Raw genomic sequence first — 20,903 nt, forward strand, 5'->3', positions numbered from 1 at the left:
AATCCCATCAACAGTGAGACAAAACTCACGCTTCTCCTTTTCCCGAAGTCTGCCATCAGAATGAATTAGGCAGATCTAAGCTGACTTCAGAGGAAAGTTCTTTGGCTGCAGTCACTGATCCGGCAACTCTGCTCATCCCAAACATTTGGGGGGAAATGACACTGTATTGTCCATACCCTTTCTGTACCCCAAGTGCACCACATTTGTTTTATAGGCAAATATAATCGATTATGCTATTAAGTGGTCTTTAACATTATGGGTTCCACAGAAATCACTGGAAGGAATTGAAAGAAAATGCATGCCTGGCTGGGGCACTGGTAGATATCAGAACATTTGAACAGACAGCCTGGTTTAGTATAAGTTTTGAAAAGTCTTGCCCTTAAGTGTGTCTTTTACAAATTAATGCCAATACCTTGCATTCCGGCTGGCCCAAAATCCTGTCTAGTTAAGAAAATTGCATGATCGTGGTGTTCAGAGTGGCTGGGATCAGATTTTTGCTGTTGGCAGGCCCAGCGACACACGTTCTCCAAGCTCCTGGATGGGTTTCCCCTTTCAATAAGGCTGATGGACTAGGAGGAAATAATACGTTAAAGATACATTTCACACTTCCCCCAAAATTTCTCTTAGTGAGTTTCTGTGAGGTTGAAAGTTGCAATTACTAAAACAATTGTTCTGTAATGTTAGATGTATACCACAGTTTGGGAAATCATGTGTGTTGTTTGAGGTAATTTTTAGGATGTTTAGTAGTACCTGTTCAAAATTAACTGACACAATTAATGGGAATGTCTGATACTGGGAACTGCTGGTGTGAGCAACTCAATATTAAATATCTAATAGCCTAAATATTTTGCCTAGAATTTTTAGTTTCATTGATACTCTGAACAAAAACATTCAGAAAGATTCTGGCATAAGATTCTTTCCAGAGATTGACAGTGAAAGTGCCTAGTTAAAATTTTTGTGTGTTTTGAGCTCCAGAATTAATCAACATGTGGGAAAAATATTAATACTTCCATGAGAGGGCAAAGCTGCTTGACTTTGCATGGAGCAGTCTAATTATATTACCCTAACACTGCAAACTTAAAAAATATTTTTTTAACCTCATGATAATATAATAAGATAGACTCTAACCTTGTAGTTCTACAAGACAGTATCAGTTTCCGTAGGTTAATGCGTCTACTCATCATGACCAGGAATTAAAAGTTCAAAGAGAACTGGGGGCAGGTGGGGTTGGGGGAGCCACTCTTCAAGAACCTGGCAGCCATCCTTTGAAGAGTTTGGATGGGATGGGAAATTGAGCAGAACCCATCGTTAGTCCCTACTTGGCTGGCAGGCTGAAAGTTTGGTTATAATCCAGCAAATGCTATTATCAGTGTTTACATTCTTAACAAAAAATAGCTTGGTCTATTATGGGCTAATCACATTCTTTTCCAAACAAGTAATTTAAAAACTTAACTGAAACTTATTAACATGTACAGCTGGAGTTAACTTGTGCTCGTCTTTAGCAACACAAAATAGGTCAGGTTTACAGAATAAAATAAAGGTCAATGGCACAGTGTCATTAGAAAATGGTAAGTGGGTACTTAATATATACTCCTATAATGAAATTAAAACACATAGGTTTTTCCTATTTTTTGACTGCTGAAATTCATTAAAATTTCATAATCAGGAGGATTAATTATGAGACAGGGCAGGTTATTTTAAACACAAAGAAAATTCTCAAGTTAGTCATTCTCCCTGTATTTCTTCCCAAGGGGGGGAGGGGAACTTGCTTCAACCATTCCATTATTTCCAAGAACAGAGAGACATCCTAGCAACATTTTAAAGCCAAGTAATTTGAAATTCCTGCAATGTGCATATTGTTGCACTTTTTTGTTTTGAAACAAAAGTTTAAGTAGAAATGATTACATATAAAGTACCTTTAACGAATCAAGAGAAAATAAGGGTTCCTCACTTTTTCCAAGTAACCACAGGGTATGTGCCACATAGTAGGTCATCAGTACAGACATTTAAAAGCAATAAATGAATCACATAGTTGATACTCATGATAAGCAAAGGCCATTCTCTGACCTCATATTGATATTCACATGTTTTCCTCTGTGTGGGCTTGAAGCCAAGATGGCTGCCTGACCTGGGAGAGCTCCACTGACAGCGGCAGATTTCCCTTCTCAGTTCACAGCTACCTAGGCCTTATCTCCAGCTTCAGCGGTTCAGCCTTCCCATCTACCCGCCAGGCCCCAGAGTTCATATTTCAAGACGCTTTACCTTTGCATAGCCCAGCATTATCATGCGTACCAGGACCACATTTATATGCACTCCGAGAGATTCATCATGGTAAATTTCATTTACCTAGAAATAAAGCAGATATTTGCTGGAATGAAGACAATGCAAAGGCTTTTATGAGACATGCAGCATTCTGGGGGATCAGACATACAATTAGCAGTACCAAAGCCAAATGCTTGTTTCTAATTTGATCAATTCAGCTGAACCTTGAAAAGAAGTCGTTTAGCTCTAGCTCTGGAACGATCTCTGGACAGGTGCATGACTGGTTTCAAAAGGGACACAGTCAGAACGTATTCAGCGAGGACTTCATTCAACTACTGTAGAGCTCAAGTCTACAACACTCATCTACAACTGATGAACCCTTTGTTAGCACATGAGTCATGGCAGCCATGATGGGAAAACGCAGAGGCAGTCACTCCCCACTTAGTGCTCCTGTGGGGTTCAATGTCTGCTGGAGGGAGTCCATGCCTGTAAGGGTCTGTGTGCAGGAACTATAATGGCCACGCCGCATGGCAATCACAACAAGGCTTTCCAGGATGCATTCAGGAGCAGAGAAGTTAGTGGAGCAATGATTGTATGGAATGCCTGTGAGATAGAAGTGCTTTGATATTTAAATCACTACGGTAAAGACGGATGTTTGGTACAACATTTGGATCATAGCCTCGGATGCCTGCACCTCATGCCCAAGCTCATGGGCTTCCAATCCATCTCGCCACAACTGCACACCCTAGGAAGCAGCAAGCCATGGCTCAAGAACCAGTGTCCCTGTCACCTTTATGGGAACCTGGACTGAATTCCAGGTTCCTGACTTCTGCCTGGCCCAACTCAGCCTGCTGTAAAAACTTGGGGAATAAACCAGATTCCTGTTTTTCTCTGTCAGCCTTTGAAATAGAATAAGACTTTCTCCTCCCCCCTTCTTTTTTTTTTTAAGATTGATTTGTTTAACCTAGAAGTCAGTTATAGAGAGAGGCAGAGGCAGACTCACACAGAGAGCTTCCATTTGCTGTTACTCTCTCCAAATGGCTGCTACTTCCAGAGCTGGGACAGTCCAAAGCTTGGAGCCAGGAGCTTCTTCTATGTCTCTATGTGAGTGTAAAAGGCCCAACGATGAGCCATTCTCCACTGCTTTCCCAGGCCATTAGCACAGAGCTAGGACTAGATCCTGTGCCCACATGGATTGCAAATGCCATAGGTGGATGACCACTCTGCTATATCCCCAAGGGGGCCCCTCAAATAAAAGCTAAAAAAGAGCATTAAACTTCCTTTAAAAACTAGGGGGATTGTATAAGTACACAGAAAATGAATGTTGACACTGGATCCAACTCAAAAAAAGCAAAGGATCAGAGTTTGGACACTGTATCCCATATAGAGTGCTTGAATTTGAGTCCTGGCTTAGTTTGCATTTGAACCTTGGGAAGCACAGCGATGCCTCCCATGCTTGGCTTTCTGTCACCCAAGTAGGGACCCAGACAGAGTACCCAGAGCCCAGCTTCAGTGTGATTCAGCACTAGACTTTGCACAGATTCGAGGAGTGAGCTGGTAGATGGAAGCTCTGTCCCTCTAATAAAACAGAAGTAATAGTTTAAAGAAAGAGCAGCAATGCTAAGTGTCATTGTTTTTTACTTACTTTTCAAAGTTAGGCTTAAATTTCTAAAAGTGATTTTATGCTTCAACATACATTGGGACAAAGCAATCCAAGGGATCATAGTCTCAACCCTATTTTACAGACTACACATGTGAAGACTGTAGAGATGAACCGGTATGCAAGAAAAAGCAGCCGTGATCGGAAGATGTGGATCTAAAGTAGCTGTGATTGTATCTTCTGATTAACACTACAAAATGAATGCAAATAAATAATGCTTACCAAGTAGGCATACACTAACAGGAATGAGAAACGTGTTGCTTGGCCACATTACAAAGTTCTTAGCTGTTCCCAAGAGCAAGAACTCAATAATTGTCACAATAACGAAAGAAAGATAGAAATCCAATTGAAATTTAGCTTCAAATTCAGCTTTTCAGAGCAGGTACAGTAAACCTAAGATCTACAAAGGAAAGATTTGCAAAATTCCATAGAGAAGACTTAAAAGAAATATAACTCAGCAATGTTAGAATGCACCACAAAAGGAAACTCAGTAGTAAAAAAAAAAATTTGCCCCATTGGCAGCAAAAAAGACTGAGATGTTTCAAGAGTTCAACGTAAGGAAACAAAATGCCTTAACCAATCAAGGCCACAGATGTTAAATGAAAGCATGCTTGTAGATGACATTAACCAACACTCAAGGAAACAAACAAAAACAATCCTGAGACTATCTTAAAAATCACAAAGTAGGCAACAGGTGTTTAGTTATTAAGATGCCATGCTTCTGACTTGCTGACAATGCACACATTGTGATTCAGTACTTATCACAGCTCAAAGAATGGGACTCCCACCACTGACGTGGGAGACTTGGATTCTGTCCCCGACTTTGCTTTGACCGCAGCTTAGCCACAGCCATTGTATTCATATGGAGAATGAAGCAGCACATGGAAGTTCTCTGTCTCTTTTACTTTACCTCTCAATTAAAAAAAACTGTTCAAATAAGTAAAACATGAATTCAAATGTTTTCAAATGACAAAATGTAGTTCCTAAAGACAAAAATGTTCTGCCCTTTTAAACAGACAACCACATGTTTATATCCATTCACACGCTTAGAAGTAACTCAGATAAGCACAGAAAGGCACACACATGCATACACACACATGCACTGACACAGAGAACGGTAAGACTCAGTATCTGTCAAAATATGCCAAGTAGATATAATGAACACCTACAGGGATTTCTTGTATTGCATAGGTATGCAGAGAAAATATCTTACACCAACTCCTCCCTTTCTACATTAGAGTACAACTGAAGGAGTGGACTGAGTTCATGTTTCTGTTAGATCGTAAGAGGGTTGGTAGAAAATTATACACAGATCCAAAGAAGAGAGATAAAAAGAAGAGGAAGAAGCCCAGAAAATATATCAGGAGCACAATGAATGGGGACCTGTTAGTTACCAAGCAGCACATCAGACATGGTCTTCCCTAAATTCTCCTCTTTACGTATGAGATTCCACTAACACAGTTACGGCATGTTCTCAGGATACAGCGCAAGAGGAAAAGCACTCGTTGCAGTTTAAAAGTGTGATATTGAAAGCTATTTTAGCAAACAAAAGTAATGGACATTAAAAGTAAAAACCAACTGATATTTTAACTGAAAAAGGAAATTTTTGAAGAAGAGTGACAGGGGATAGAAGACACATCCTTTATTTATGGCCAGCAGGGAGGACATGTGGACTAACCTATACATTTATAATGCAATTAGAAATGTTACAAAAGCACCTGCATGAGAAAACCTTTGCGTAGAAGATGAAGGGAAAGTGGGAATCAGGATCAATAGTTCATGATGTGAGTTAGTAGGAAATATTTAGGAATCAATAAAAATTAGTGAGTTTATCTGCACATGGCAAATTCTAAAGCTCAACAGCCGAGAAATTTTGATGGACAAAATTCTTGTTGCCAATGGCAACATTAAAATTGAAAAAATTAATGAAGACACTTTAAAATCAAATTTATAATTTTCTAAAATAAAAGCATTTGACAAAAATTACCTTAATGCTAGTGTAATTAGAAAACAGTTTGAGTAGAAACTAAAATTATTTGTGAAATATTGTCAAACACAGCACAGAGTTTTGAAGCACAGTTCTTGTAAATTACCCTGATGGGAATGATCAAATAGAAAACCACTTTTATAAATCAGAGCGTACTCATTCCTTGTGGCAGATTATGACTTTACGAAGAACTAGATCTGACTTATTACCTGGTATTCCAAAGCTTTCAAGGGCTGATCCCTAAACAGTATTGACTTTTTAAATGTGATTTGGAGAAAGTTCATCTTTTCAGGAAATGATGAGACAGCTGGCATTTGACAAGCTTTGGGGGATAGTACAGAACCACTGGGACTCAAGATATCAAGTCCTGGCTCCAGCTCTGCTGCTGAAACACCACAGGGCCACAGGCTGCTCATTTAGCCTCTCTCATCCAAGAAATTACAGCACATATTGCTATTCACAAATAAAAACAGTACTCCCAATGAAAATGTTAAATATACCTTGACAATATGATACTAGATTTTCAATTCGAAATTTGCTCAACCTCAATTAATGATATTATCAGAACGACAGGGATGCAGCCTTGGCATTAATATGTTTACTTCCCCCTGGCTCCTGGCTTGAACCCCCGCCCCAGTAATCAGGGCTATCTTATGCTAATATACATTCTGGAAGACAGAAGGAAACCGCTCAAGTGGCGGGACCCTGCTGGACCCTGCTCCCCTGGCTGCTGACCTTGGCCCTGGCTTGCCACAGTGCCAGCTCTGGGGGACACTTGGGGAATGAACTCTCAGCTGTTCTCTTTCTCTCATTCCAGTAATGCTTGATTATAGAAAATAACTTGACACTTTTCCCCCCAGTTTGGATGGTGTAGCAATCTCATTCCAGATGTCAGTAGGCACACTCCACAGGGGCGGGGCAGAGGGTGAAGGGGCAGAGGGCAAGGACAGCAGCTGGGGGCGGGGCAGAGGGTGAAGGGGCAGAGGGCAAGGACAGCGGCCGGGGGCGGGGCAGAGGGTGAAGGGGCGGAGGGCAAGGACAGCTGCTTGAAACACCTGCACAGCATTTACACCCTGGCTGGGATGTCTGACTCTTCCTTTATTTACATATGCAAAAAAGCCTTCATTAAATACAAGCTTTATGATGACCCAAGCCAAATGTTAAATCTTCAGTGCTTAATAATTTTACTCCTAAAAGCAAATGAAAATATTGGAAAGGAATCCAATGATCCAATTTAGATCATTTAAGTCATCCAGTGACAACTACTATGTCACAGTCCTGCAGAAACCCACAGGATCTCGCTGTTTTTAGGACTCAATCATGCATATGTTGTTGTATTATAGAAAACGAAAAGCTTGAATTACAATGGCATAAGATATTTACTGAAGTGTTGCTACAACTTCTAACAAGTAATTTTATCTGAAGTAAAAGCGAAAATGACAGTTTTTTTCTGCACTAAAAGCAAAAACAACAACCAAAATTAAAAAAAAAAACAGCAGAAAATGTTATGCAGACCTTTTCAGATTCTAGATCTTATTTTCCACATTACATAAATTCAGGCAAATCTTGGCAAAGTCTTAAACTGAGACACAAGAGAAGGAACTTGCTCAACGTTCTACAGTTAACAGAGAAAGGGGTGAGGAAGCGAGCAGGCTGCCTCGACTCGGCGGCTTCAGCCACTGTGTTTCTCCTCCATAGAGCAGCGGACCGCAGCCCAGCACTTTGCACAGGAGATCCACTTTTAAGATCATTAAGAGTGATTCATATTGCTGAGTTTAAGAATATGGTCTGGAAACATATTCAGCAAGTTGACATAAATTTTCTTTCTTTTTCATAATCTCCACTTATAAACTGTAAGGAAATGAGGAGTTGGACTGTGGATATAGTACAAACAAGAATTTTTCAAGGATTAATACATTGGTATTATAAAAAGAACTGGGGAGGGCCTGGTGTGATGGCATAGTGGTTAAAGTCCTCGCCTTGCATGTGCTGGGATCCCATATGTACGCCGGTTCTAATCCCAGCGACCCTGCTTCCCATGCAGCTCCCTGCTTGTGGCCTGAGAAAGCAGTCGAGGACAGCCCTAAGCCTTGGGACCCTGCACCTGTAAGAGAGACTTGGAAGAGCTCCCTGCTCCTGGCTTCGGATCAGCACAGCATCAGCCATTGCGTTCACTTGGGGAGTGATTCATCGGAAGGAAGATCTTCCTCTCTGTCTCTCCTCCTCTCTGTATACCTGCCTTTTCAATAAAAATAAATAAATCTTTTTTAAAATGTCAGGAATCTAAAATTATAAAAAAGAGAACTGGGGAGAATGGACCTAGTGCCATAGCCTAGTGGCTACAGTCCTCACCTTGTACATGCTAGGATCCCATATGGGCTCTGGTTCTAATCCTGGTAGCCCTGCTTCCCATCCTGCTTGTGGCCTGGGAAAGCATATGAGGACGGCCCAAAGCCTTGGGAATCTGCACCCATGTGGGAGACCCGGAAAGAGGGTCCTGGCTTCGGATTGGCTCAGCTTCAGTCATTACGGCCACTTGGGGAGTGGATCAGTGTCAAATCTGAATTAGAAAAGATCAAGTCAAATGCACAAACAGTTCTTGGGATTGTTAGAAACGTCTTGAGCTTAAACATTCTAACAAATTGAGTATATAACCGGACCTAGTGCAAGCCCAGGTTACTATGCAAAACTCACTATCTCTCTACCATGTGAGGCGACTCATTGGACCCTGGGCCCAGAATTGGTATTAAATTACCCGAAAGAGGGGTAAACAGAACACTAATTCAGTTTCAGATGACCTTAGGTTGGAAGAGTTTGCCAGTGATGGGAGAGAAAAAAAGGTGAAATCAAATCAAGTATTCTTTTCTTTGAAGGGAAAATTCCTTCCAGGTTGGTTCCCGGACAGGACGGTTTCTCCAGGGACATTTCCCTGGCAGGACAACCTGACCTGCTTTGTCTGACTAGCTGATGAACAGCTTTGTCTGGCTTCAAGAACGCAGATTCATTTTTCTTTCAGTTGGGTGGATGAGGTCTTGAAAGTCAGTGCGGCTTGGTGGTTAGCGGCTCTGGTCCTTCAGGCAGATGGCCTGACAGCCTGAGCTCAGCTGTGTGACCGAGTTAGGCAGACTGTCTCTTAGTTTCTTCATCAGCAAAATGGGGCAACTGTAGTCCGGTGCTTAAGGAACTGCTGCTAGGAGTAAGTGGACCAGGACAGAGAATGCTTCTAAATATTTTGCCAAGTTAGGTTAAAATATATGCTTCCTTTCACACAAAGCTGTTTTGAAACCTGCAAGTGCTTTATTTCATGATACGCATTTCCCATGAATCTTCTGAACATCCCTCCTAAACTCAGTGCTTAAAGTGTCCTGTGAGGCCTAACCCTCTAGCACCCCTGCAGTGCTGGTAGCCCATCTGGGTATGTGCTGGCTGTTCCACTTTTGACCCAGCTCCCTGTTGGTAACGCCTGGGAAGACGGCAGGGGATGGCACAGCCGTATCCACATGATGAGTCTGAGCACCGGAGGGTGCCTGCTCCCCAGGCACCAGCAGAGCCAGCACCCCAGTAGGTCCTGGGTGTCAGTGCCAGCTGCTCTTCACACCTATCCTGCATGATTTTCAAGTCAAATCGGAGATGTTGAGCCTCCCCCGTCAAAATATCAAACCTTCCTTGTCCTTCCCTCCTTTTTCCCTTCCTGAGACTTACTGTTCTTCGTTTACTGAAAGCCTGAACTTTCTTTCATCAAAAAATCATCTGGAAGGCCCAGTGCGGCCCTGATCCTCGCTGTCTCCGTTCGTTGTCTTTAGAAATGCTCAGTTACTACTTTCTGATGATCGCACGCAGGGTTACTCCTAGTTTAATTTTTCAAACTTCTCACCTCACACACAATCCAGAAACATTTTATTCACAGATGTTTCTTTAATGTAACCTCTAGATTGATGAGTCCCACTCTGTGATCTGACCATGAATCACTTCTGTTATGGTCCTCACCCATGGTCAACTCCAGCAGTAGGCCTGTCCTTTAGAATTACAGCTTATGTGTTAAGGGACACTCACCTTTCCTTCCTAACCTGTTCTTCTATTCTTAATATGCCATCACAGCTGAAGATTCAGACATTCTTAAAAATCTTTCCCTGGGCTCAGTGAGGTGGTCAAATGGCTAATGTCCTCACCTTGAATGTGCTGGAATCCCATATGTATGCCGGTTCTAATCCCAGCAGCCTTGCTTCCCATCCGGCTCCCTGCTTGTGGCCTGGGAAAGCAGTCGAGGATGGCCCAAAGCTTTGGACCCTGCACCCATGTGGGAGACCTGAGGGAAGTTCCTGGCTCCTGGTTTTGGAGTGGCACAGCACCAGCCATTGTGGTCACTTGGGGAGTGAATCATCAGATGGAAGATCTTTGTCTCTGTCTCTCCTCCTCTTTGTATATCTGACTTTGCAGTAAAAATAAATCTTTTACAAAAAAAAAAATCCTTCCCTTCTTTGAATACTAGTCACTCCATCACTGAATCCTCTAGGATTTTTTGAATTGTTCATCTTCTTACCCACAATCTTGGCATTCATTCAGCTCAAACACACTGTAGCAATAACTTCTTCAGACTTTAGTGAATATGTGCATGGGGATCATAGCAGCTCATTTCATCAGCCCTTCGTAGAGAGCCAGCTCATTCTCTCAGGTTCAGCTCAGATGGAGCATTTGCCAAACCACATCTCCTCCTTTTCCACTCATGTTTACATGGTGCTGTGTGGCTGAATCTCTTGAAGAAACGATCAGATTTTATTAGTGTCATCTGTTTATTTTACCTGTTAAAATTAGTTCTTTGTGTAAAGGAGTTAAGTTTTAATAATTTTTGCCTACCAAGAATCCAAGGGGATTTGGCCTAAGGGAAGCTATGCATGATAGACTAAAAAAGGCCAGGAGGACTAGCATGAATTCAAGTGCCTCAGAAATGGATGGCAGACAGTGGGCCCAAATGGAAAAATGCTACATTAACTTGCTTAGGTGGCTGAAACATTTACACTCCCAAGATAAAAATGCCATGTTATTGACACTCAATGTTTTCAGACACAGTTGTTCAGAAACCAAAGGCTGTGTACTGATGTAATCATTACTAAGTAACCACTAACTGCATGTATTTGCTAACCCTTAGAGAAGTCCATTACAAAAACCAACCAATTTCTGTGGTGTTTGTGTTGTCTCCAAAAAAATATTGGGAATTCTGACAATGCATTTATGCTGTTATTAATTCATCTTCCTATATAAGTAACCTTTTTTACGATAGTCAAGAATTAATACATTTTCTTGTTTATGATTTCCTGGAAGTAAAAGATTGCATTTTTATACTGGGAGGCATTCTGTCAAACCATGTTCTCCCATAAATTCTGAGACTAAGGCATACATTCAATTTCTACATGGCCACTGAATGTTTCAGAGGCACAACAGAAAAGGAGATTGCATCATAGACCTCAGTAGACGGCAAGGATCCCTGCCACCTGCCATAGAGGCAAGGCTGCCGACTGCAAACATGCGACACACTGAAAGTAATCTATTCTCTGAAGCACCTAAACTTGCCCATCCTCGTGACGAAGCTTTAAACTAGATTGTTTGCAATGGCGAGACTGGCAGCAACTCAGCACTGCTGAACTATCAAAATCCCTTGAGCACTGCCATCGGAGCACGCCCACATTGGGGCCCCTCGGACAAGTGGGCGACTGGGTTGGGCTTGTTCCTTTATCTTCCCATTTATCCCAGATACAGGGGAGAGAGAGAGAGAGAGAGAGAGAGGAGAAAATATGGAAATAATGGTTTGACCAACTTTTTCTGTAACCCTTGACCCTTGGTGCCCTGACCAACTATGTAAAAATTATCAAAATGAAATAGATTGCTCATTAGTTCAGTTCAAGCAGGAAGAAGCTGAATTCTCACTTCTACGATTTAAATGTTACAACATAACACAGAAGCAGGTAAGATAGCTTTATCTTGCACAGAATACACACAGGGATCTTTACACAGTTCACAGAAATGTGAGGCATGAAACACTGATGCCTACATTTGAAACTAATTTTTGTATCTAATGCACATATATATTCTCCTTTGTTTTGCCATGAACTTCTTGAAGTGTTTTCATAAACTGCTTTCAATTTCTCATGGGCAGCAAGAAAGACTATGGAAGGCACTGGATATGGCAGTCGGAGAGACCCACATGGGCACTGCCCTGCACTCTGTCACCTTGGGGCTGTCTGATGCCACCATTGCCTCATTTCCAACCTCACTGTCATTTGTAAACTCAAACTAAACATGGGGCCATCTTGAGTGCTGAGCAGAGAATCTGAGAAGAGCGAGGCTAGAGCACTTAGTACGTCTTCATTCTCAACATCAAATCTTACGAATGTAGACTTAACATCAGATGATTTCAAACGTCTTCCATTATTTAATTCCTAATATTGGTTCCAAAAACCCCATAAAAAGTCACATAATCCATGATAATATGTAAGTAAAAAGTATGGAAATTGCTACGGATTCTTCTCTTTTCCTCAGTCCATTATCAATCTTCTGGAAAAATCCTAATTAGTTCATCAAAATCCATTATGATTATGACAATCACTGTTGTTTAAACATCATCTCTCTCCTATATGTTTGCAAATAATCTCCAACTAGTCTCTCTTCATTATCCCCAGGCTTCTACAATCTACAATACTGACTTTTAAATTACTTGATTGTGACTCTAGATTTGAAATGTATTCACAGAGCTACTGCTTTCTCTCACTTCAAGGGAGTGTTAAATTGCCAGTCCCAGAAAAACAAGTACTGGAAAGACATCTGGCAAATACAAACCCCCAGTGTTATTAACTTCCTTTCCATTCTCACACTTCAATTTTGGTTCGGCCCTTATAAAATCAAATAAATAAAATTTAAAAGACTACAGTTCAGTAGGAAAATAGGCAAATGCTATTAACAATAACACACAAAAAAACAATATGAAGAAAACTGACAGGCTGGGACTTGATGATTGTTTATGACCAGTGCCTGCATGTCTCTCTGCCTGCCTGCGTGTCTGCCTGCCTACCTGCCTGCATAAATGCCTACCTGTGTGCCTGCCTGCGTAAATGCCTACCTGTGTGCCTGCCTGCCTGCGTGCCTGAGTGCCTGCATGTCTCCCTGCCTGCCTGCCTGCCTGCCTGCATGTCTGCCTGCCTGCTTGCCAGCGTGCATGCCTGTATGCATGCCTGTATGCATGCCTGAGTGCCTGGGTGCCTGTGTGCCTGTATGCTTGCCTCAGTGCGTGCCTGCCTACCTGCATGGATGCCTGCTGAATAGTGGTTTTTCTTCTTTTGCTGATCTTTTTCTTTATTGGGACATGAAGCTTATGATGAAAAGGTAAACTAAAAGATATTATTGAAAAAGCCATAAAAAAGAAAAAAGGAGGATGGAGTGAGGGAAGTATCACTATGTCATTAGAAATTATACCTGTGCTTTCTGTATCAAGGAAAAATTAATAAACAATAAACAAGATACTGAAATTCACTCAAATAAGAAACTTTAAAATAGCAGCAAAATCACTAAACCTATGAAAGTATATATTTCTTAACAATTTTGTTTGGCACATATTTAAAACAAGGAAAATTCTGCATGTGCTGTAAACTTTAAGTGCCTGTATTAGATTTTCTGGAAATATTATAACATTTAAAGGTTAAAAACAAAATAAATGAAATAAGGGAAGCACTAAGTCAGGTCTCCTTTACTTGTTTATTCTGATTTTTAACCTTTCTTTCTGAAATAATTTCAGACTTATAAAAAAATGAGACCAAACAAATGTTCTTCAAATGTTGACATGTGTCATAACCACAGCACGTGGTACAAAACCGGACAATACTGATGCAGCACTATTAGGTATGCTATTACATTTTCTGCCATCAGTCTCATTTACATGAAACATTTTTCTGGTCCATGTTGTAAATTACTATATTCTGTTGTCAAATGTTGGGAGTCTTCTATTCTCTAACAGCTCCTCCATTTTTTTCTTTCTTGACCCTGATACTGTTTTTAAAAATCTATTCGAGTGGTAGACAGGTGTGTGGGCAGTAGTTATGGTGGACAGCAGAGAGGACAAGAGATGGAGGGGAGTGGTGTCATTCAATGCTCTCCTCAAATGTCCACATCAGCTGGGGCCAGGCCACCGCAAAGCCAGGACCTCGCAAATGCCATTGTGGGTGGCAGGATCTCAAGTACTTACTCGCAGCTATCACTGCTAGTAGGCCCTGGGTCTACACTAGCAGGAAGCAGGGGTTAGAGGCCAGAGCCAGGGAGTCAATCAGGCACTCCCTCCCACACAGTCTCCCAGCCACTAGGCAAAAGGCCTGCCCTCCAGCACTAAGATGCAATACATCATTAACACCCTGGTGAAACTTTCCATTTTTAAACACATAATCTGATTCCAAGGAAGTGAGCTGATTTCTCCCAAGTCACAGTCCACCAGCAGCTGGTCTATTAGAGCATCATCCTAAGCCCCAGTTGAATACTCTGATCATGTCCTCAGTGGCTGTCATCGTTTTTCCTTTTCCTAAAGCACTATGACACTTATAACATTCATGATACAAGTTTCATAATGGTATGACATTTACTGTCAATTTCTTCTAGTTTTCTTAAACTTATCTGTTTTTCCCCAAATTATTACAATATCTTTGAGAAGGACTTCACCAAATTTCCTTTACAGAACTCCAAAAGCTTTTGGGGAGTCGTGGCACCTGTCAGGTACCTACCGAGTCTATACTGACGGACTGGTTCCCAGGGGTAGGAACAACAACCCAGGCTACAAATCAGTGATGTAATCAAGAATGGGATAACCATGGAAAGTTTTAAGTTTCAGATGATTTAGGATGTAAAATTCGACCTAGGTAAATCTTTGATTTCGTATACAGCATTGTGCAGAGCATGTAACTTCCTCGGTCCTTCAATCCTTGCAGTACTCCGATCATTTTTCTCTTTATATAGGTTAGGAACCTGAAGTAGGCTGCCCAATATTTCAGAATCAGCAAATCATGCACTGAGTTAATGATATCCAACAGTTGAAAACACGAAGTTTAACTAATAATGATCATCCTAACACATCTACTGCCAAGTTGGGAACCAGCTTTCTGTGTGTGCCTTGCTCTTCATAGTAAGAATAACCACCAATAAACAACTAAAAAGGCATCTGCATTTCTATATTCTTCCATTTCACACTGCTGGATTTCAGCAGCAGCACGATTTATAGGCAGTGACAAATTAATACCTCAATGAACACAATCATATTTAACAGACAGGTCTGAATATTATAAATAAAATGATTCATGATATAATTGCTTTTCTTTCCAGGTATAATTGTTGAAATTGAATCTTAGTATAGCCAGAAAAAAAAATTTACAGTAAACATTGGGGACAGGGACAGAGAGAGAAAAATATGAACACATATACAGAAGGGCAGCCATAGGCAATAAGTCAGCAAGATCAGTGTGGTATATATTTTATGATGGAGTTAAGTAAAATGCATACATAAAATGTGTCACTATCTCAACACTCCTTAAATGAAGTAGCTGTGTTATATTATTTCTCTTCAATCATTGTCAATTCAAGAGGAAAACAACAACAACAACACTGGGCTGAGAACGCACACAGCTTCTTCTGAATCGGAAAAGGGGCATCATGGAGCAGAAAAGGACAAGGAGCAATGACCGTCAATGCTGGGTGGTACTGCTGCCAAGATCTGTGTTGCTTGTTAACACATCACCTTCCATCTTAAAAGGCTGGAATAAAATCATATTTTGTTCCAAGGCACCAATAACAACACTCTATATTATCAGAAGTAAGTTTTTCTCCATCCAGGCATACAGAGTGCTGCTGGTCCACATCCTATGGGGGGCGGGGCGCGGTGAGGGGCAGAGTACTGAGATGTTTGATGAACCAGAACAAAATGGAAATCATAACTCGTCATTCCAAATCAGGACGGCTTTATAATGTGATGATTTGGAAAACGTATTGGTACACCAAAAGCAACACGTTCCTCCTGCTTCCGGTACCTTTGCCTTCTCACTTGGGAATATGCAGCTCTCTGTATGCCCATTTAACACAGCTACGGACCCGTTGTGGAAGTGGGGCTCAGTCACAGAAGCTCTCTCACAGGTTTCCAAGCACACTAACAAAACAAGAAAAGAGAGCGGAAAGATCAAAAAGCCTCAGAAAGGAGTCACTACTCACAATGTTCATCAGGGTGAGGAGGTAGTTTTGGACGTGTTCTTTGCCATGGAAACGGACCACAGAGTCATCCACTCCCAGCAGCACCTCGATGTTGTAATCGCTTTCTCCCGCGTGCCTGCGGCGCCTCATTGTTTCATTGAGCTGTTGGTCAATGGTGCTGTAGATTGTACCTAGATCATCCAGGCCTTCCACATCGGACTCTATCAGGAAACAAAAGCAACCCAGGCATTCAGTTTACCAGTGGGCCTTCAAATACCTTCATAGAAAAGTGAATCTTCCTAGGCTTAGTACTGCAATTCTTGGTCACTGCGATGCTTCTTTTTAGTTTAGCCTCAAAAGAACTGCTATGTGCACACCTACTAGATTCCACATGGAACAGCCACACTGTGGGAAAAATCACATTATCATGCAGAGAGCAGTGCTGACAGGCCAAGTGAAGGATTCAGGGTGCTAACAGTGACTTGGTCTTTCTCCCGGCTATCTCTACAGCACAACATAAGTACAAGAACGTATGTCGACTGAGTCGTTGTTAACTACTTGGAGATCATAAACAAAAACTGAATGCCAGTATATTCCCAGTGGTTAATGGCAATATAAATATGATGTGCAGAATTAGTATCACATGAACTTAAATTTCTCCTTGTTCCAATAATCTTAATGTTAAAAATCAAATTATAGCACCACAAAATAGCAGCATCTAGTTAGTGATGACTGAACACTGCCTATCCTTCTCACGGGTCTTCCTGTCCAGCAGGTGCTTCTGGAGAGGAAGTGAGAGACAGTGTATCCACTTCATGCTTTAGCTCTCTGCATCCATACACACTATCATGGAAGGGAGCGAGCCACTTGCCACTTCATGAATCTATGACACGTCAGAGCAGAATCAATCTGAAAAATGGCCTCCATCAAAGGACAAACAAAAGCAGAAGTAATTTACGCAGTTCAAGGGACTTCATTTTCATTTCATTTTATATATAGGACACACATGTAAACATACCCAACTATTTATACACCCATACCCATACAGATATATATATACATGCATATACACACATGTATATATACATTTGTATACACCAATATACTAATACATTTCTACAGTACATATGAGGATCTCAATGGATCATAGAACATGGAATTTGGGTCACAAAAAATTGAACTGTATATAGTGAGTTATTTCACAGCATGAATTTTCCATGAACTTCATGAAGAACCCCTCCTGGCTATATGTCATAGACCCATCAATAAATACACATAAGCATCTATTGAAGGAAAACACAGGAGTGACATCTTCAGGTTTCAATGACATGGATTATCTACCTTCAGATGGCTATATCTGTAGAGAAGAAAATGTTTTTGGTTATTTAAAAAATTCATTTGGACATTAAAAAATATTCAGAACTGTTGGTATAAAAATAAGCTGTATTCATCTCCATCTCAAGTATATACAATTCAGAAAGGATTTTATAAACTGCTTTTATGTCTAAAATAGGTTTGACAGAACAAACTTTGACTCATGATTTACAGGGAGGTTTATTTAATGCTGTGCTGAGACTTCAAGCCATTTGATCTGGCATCTGACATTCATGAATAGGAATTTTCCTTTTTGCCTCTGTGGCTTTAGTAAGGCTGAGGGTGAAAGGTGTCTCTAGGTCAGGAAGGTTAATGGCCGATCCCTATCCACCTGGCATCAGCAGAAGTGGAACCACCGATTCCACTCACACCTTTAAAAAATATATGGGAATACCAACATTCACCCTCCATGTACAGGCAGAACTTTGAATGTGACCACGCATATTTGAAGGCTAGACAGTAATTCACACTGACCTAAGCCTGTTAGCCCATTACATGGGCCTTTCTTCTCCCTGAGGAGTCCCACTGGCTCTGAGAAATACAAATACCTCTCACCATCATCCACATAAAACAGAAAGCTTTTCTTGAAAGCTGCTCTCAAGGGCCATTAGCACAAACCTGTCTATTATTCAATCTGAAATCTCCGTGCACACTTGTACATGTGGAAGGTTGTGATACTTGTGTATGAAGAAATCCATATAGAACTCTCAGTTCTAAGTCTGTCACAGACAACATCCAGTGGAATTACACTAGCAATGTCCTCATATCAACAAACCACTTACATAAATGAGGAAGGCTGACTACCTATTTTACAATGACAGTGCATTCTGCTCTGACCAATGTTTAGTTTGGCCTTTGCATCCACTTTATGGGAAGAGAAGGGGATCACATTTTACAGTCTCCTAGGGTACCTGGAAAGGAAGAAGGACAACTTTGTAAGTAAAGGATACTGTGTGTGATGCATCATTCTTTTCCAAGATCCCTAAAGTAGTAACAGTCAAACTTTTCAAAAACTGCCATTGGGACTGTTTCAGGCAGTTATTTACACACAGCTTGGAGGCTGTGAAGTACTTTCATTTACAATTGATTTTCTTAGACTGTGTCCTTTACAATGTAATAGTCAAGTATGGGTCATCCCATCAAACATGCTTGGCTTCAAATGTTGGCGATATCACATCCTAATAGGGTGATCCAACACAAGATGCCTGTGCTCTTTGATTCTCGGTCTCTTTATCTGTGAAGTAAGATAATAATGCTTGTTTCTGCAGAGCTACAGAAATGAATTAATGATGGTGAAAGCATTACTCAGGGAGATTAGATATAAAGTGGGCAAAAAAAACGGTGTTCACCGCTATGATGATGATTTTCCCACTGAAGAGATGCCTTCAGTTTTTTTGAAATCCTATCATCTTTAGAAGTCATCTATACCTTAAATAACTTGGCTATAGTGATTTAAAGAGGCAAGAAAAACATAAGTGAGGGAAAACCTACACAGTTGATAACCTTAGGTAATAGGACATAGCATGGGGACCCAGAACTGAAATTCACTGGAGGTAGTAGTGTAAGTAACGTATATGGGAGAACTGGACAATGACGGGATCAGTAACATCAACCCGTAGATGACACAGCTGAAAAAGCAGCCACAAGGAGAAGAATCCCCTCATCAGAGTTGCAATGCCCATGGGCCAAAGAAAAGGCACAGGTAAACGAGTAAGGTGACTGACGCCTACCCCATAATGGACCAAGATTATTTTAACCTCAAAGTTAACCGAGAAAGACACCAAGGAACTGCTGGATCAGAACTTTTAAAAATCACTACGAAGCTCCTTAAAAAAAAAAAACTAGAAGCACATACAGGAATTTAATGTATATGTTACACAGCAAATAGCAACACTGAAACAAAAGCAAACTGAGTTATTAGAAATGAAGGATATAATACAGCAAGTTAAAAATTCAGTGGAAGGCCTCAATAATATAATTGATGAGGCAGAAGAAAGACTGTCAGAATTGGAAGACACCTCTTTCTAATGCTGAAGCAGTCAGAAGACTGGAAGAGGAACTGAGTTAAGCTAAGAAACCATCCAAGAATTAAGGGATACCATCTGAAGACCCAATATCAGAGTTTCTAAGAGTGGAAAGAGAAACAGGGACTTTATTTGGAGTTATAAGACAGAAAGAAAGTTAAGACTTAGTTATTTTATTGGGAAGTCAGATTCACAGACAGGAAGAAAGACAGAGAGAAAAATCTTCCATCTGCTGTTTCACCTCCTAAGTGACTGCAACAGCTGGAACTGGGGTGATCCAAAGCCAGGAGTCAGGAGCCTCCTCTGGGTCTCCCACATAAGCACAGGGTCCCAAGGCCCTGAGTTGTCCTCAACTGCCCTTCCCAGGCCACAAGCAGGGTGCTGGATAGGAAGTGGACAAGAACTGGTGCCCATGTGGTATTCCAGTGTGTACAAGGCGAGGACCTCAGCCATTAGGCTACATCACCAAGGCCAGGACAGAAACATTTTATTTACTAAGCCTGAAATTAGCAGAATATAAAAATATATGTGGTTGGAACTAGCACAGAAATTGGTGTTAAGCTTAATGCAAGAAAATGAGAATGAAGACTACTGATGGAGAGAATCAGAGTATTCGCCAACAGTGATTTTATGTCTCTAAATTAAGCCATTCATTTCTCTAAACTCAGTCTTTTACAATCTGTGAACCAAACATCACCACTACTATGCTTTGTTTTCACTGTTTTATTTCACATCGTTCTGCTTAATACAGCTTGATGTGAATTCCTGACACCTGAATCCGAAAGGATCTCGATGAATAATCTCATAAAATATTCTTCCAGACACCATCAGCAATTGTGTTCATTTTCCTTTGCTTTCTTCTTCTTTAGTAACTCCTCCTCAATGGCAAAGTTCCTCTGAAAACAAAACACGTTCAGTTTTTACTTCCCAATTATTTTATTCTCTTCATTTTTGAAAGAGTTATTTATTTTATGACATTTCTCTTCTTCTTCTTAAGTAAATTATATTCTTTCTCATGTATGATTTCTGTAGTTCAGATTGCTAAGTTATGGTTCTCTAAATATGCTCACTGCGTACAGGAAAGATAATCTAATTCACCACTATCAATTTCAAAGTTCGTGTTATTTCCTTCAGTTGCCTCCAGTATGCCTGCAGCACCAGGCCAAAGCCAGAAGCCAGGAATGTGTTCTGAGTCTCCCATATGAGTGTAGGGGTCCAAGCTCTTGGGCAATCTTCCAATGCTCTCCAAGACCTATCCGCATGGAGCTGAATGGGAAGTGGAGCAGCTTGGAGCTGGCATGAAGGCTCAGCTAATCCTCCACCTATGAACACTAGCATTGCATATAGGTGCCAGTTTGTGTCCCAGCTGCTCCTCTTCCCATCCAGC

The 20,903-nt window shown here is 41.0% G+C and overlaps 1 protein-coding gene across 2 annotated transcripts in view; it reads right to left on the bottom strand.

The window, feature by feature from the left end:
• The window catches only part of ADAMTS3 (ADAM metallopeptidase with thrombospondin type 1 motif 3), a 213,886-nt gene that overhangs the window by 34,216 nt on the left and 158,767 nt on the right, over positions 1-20,903 (bottom strand). For both annotated transcript variants that reach the window (XM_040967175.1, XM_040967176.1), the window contains exons 5-7: positions 16,140-16,339; positions 2,263-2,346; positions 413-569 (exon numbers count right to left, since the gene is read on the bottom strand). In XM_040967175.1, the coding sequence (XP_040823109.1) occupies positions 413-569; positions 2,263-2,346; positions 16,140-16,339 (441 nt within the window). The remainder of the gene's footprint in view (positions 1-412; positions 570-2,262; positions 2,347-16,139; positions 16,340-20,903) is intronic.

Source organism: Ochotona curzoniae, unplaced genomic scaffold (assembly GCF_017591425.1).
Source record: "Ochotona curzoniae isolate NIBS_2020 unplaced genomic scaffold, NIBS_Ocur_1.0 scaffold_4506, whole genome shotgun sequence".
Taxonomy (NCBI): domain Eukaryota; kingdom Metazoa; phylum Chordata; class Mammalia; order Lagomorpha; family Ochotonidae; genus Ochotona; species Ochotona curzoniae.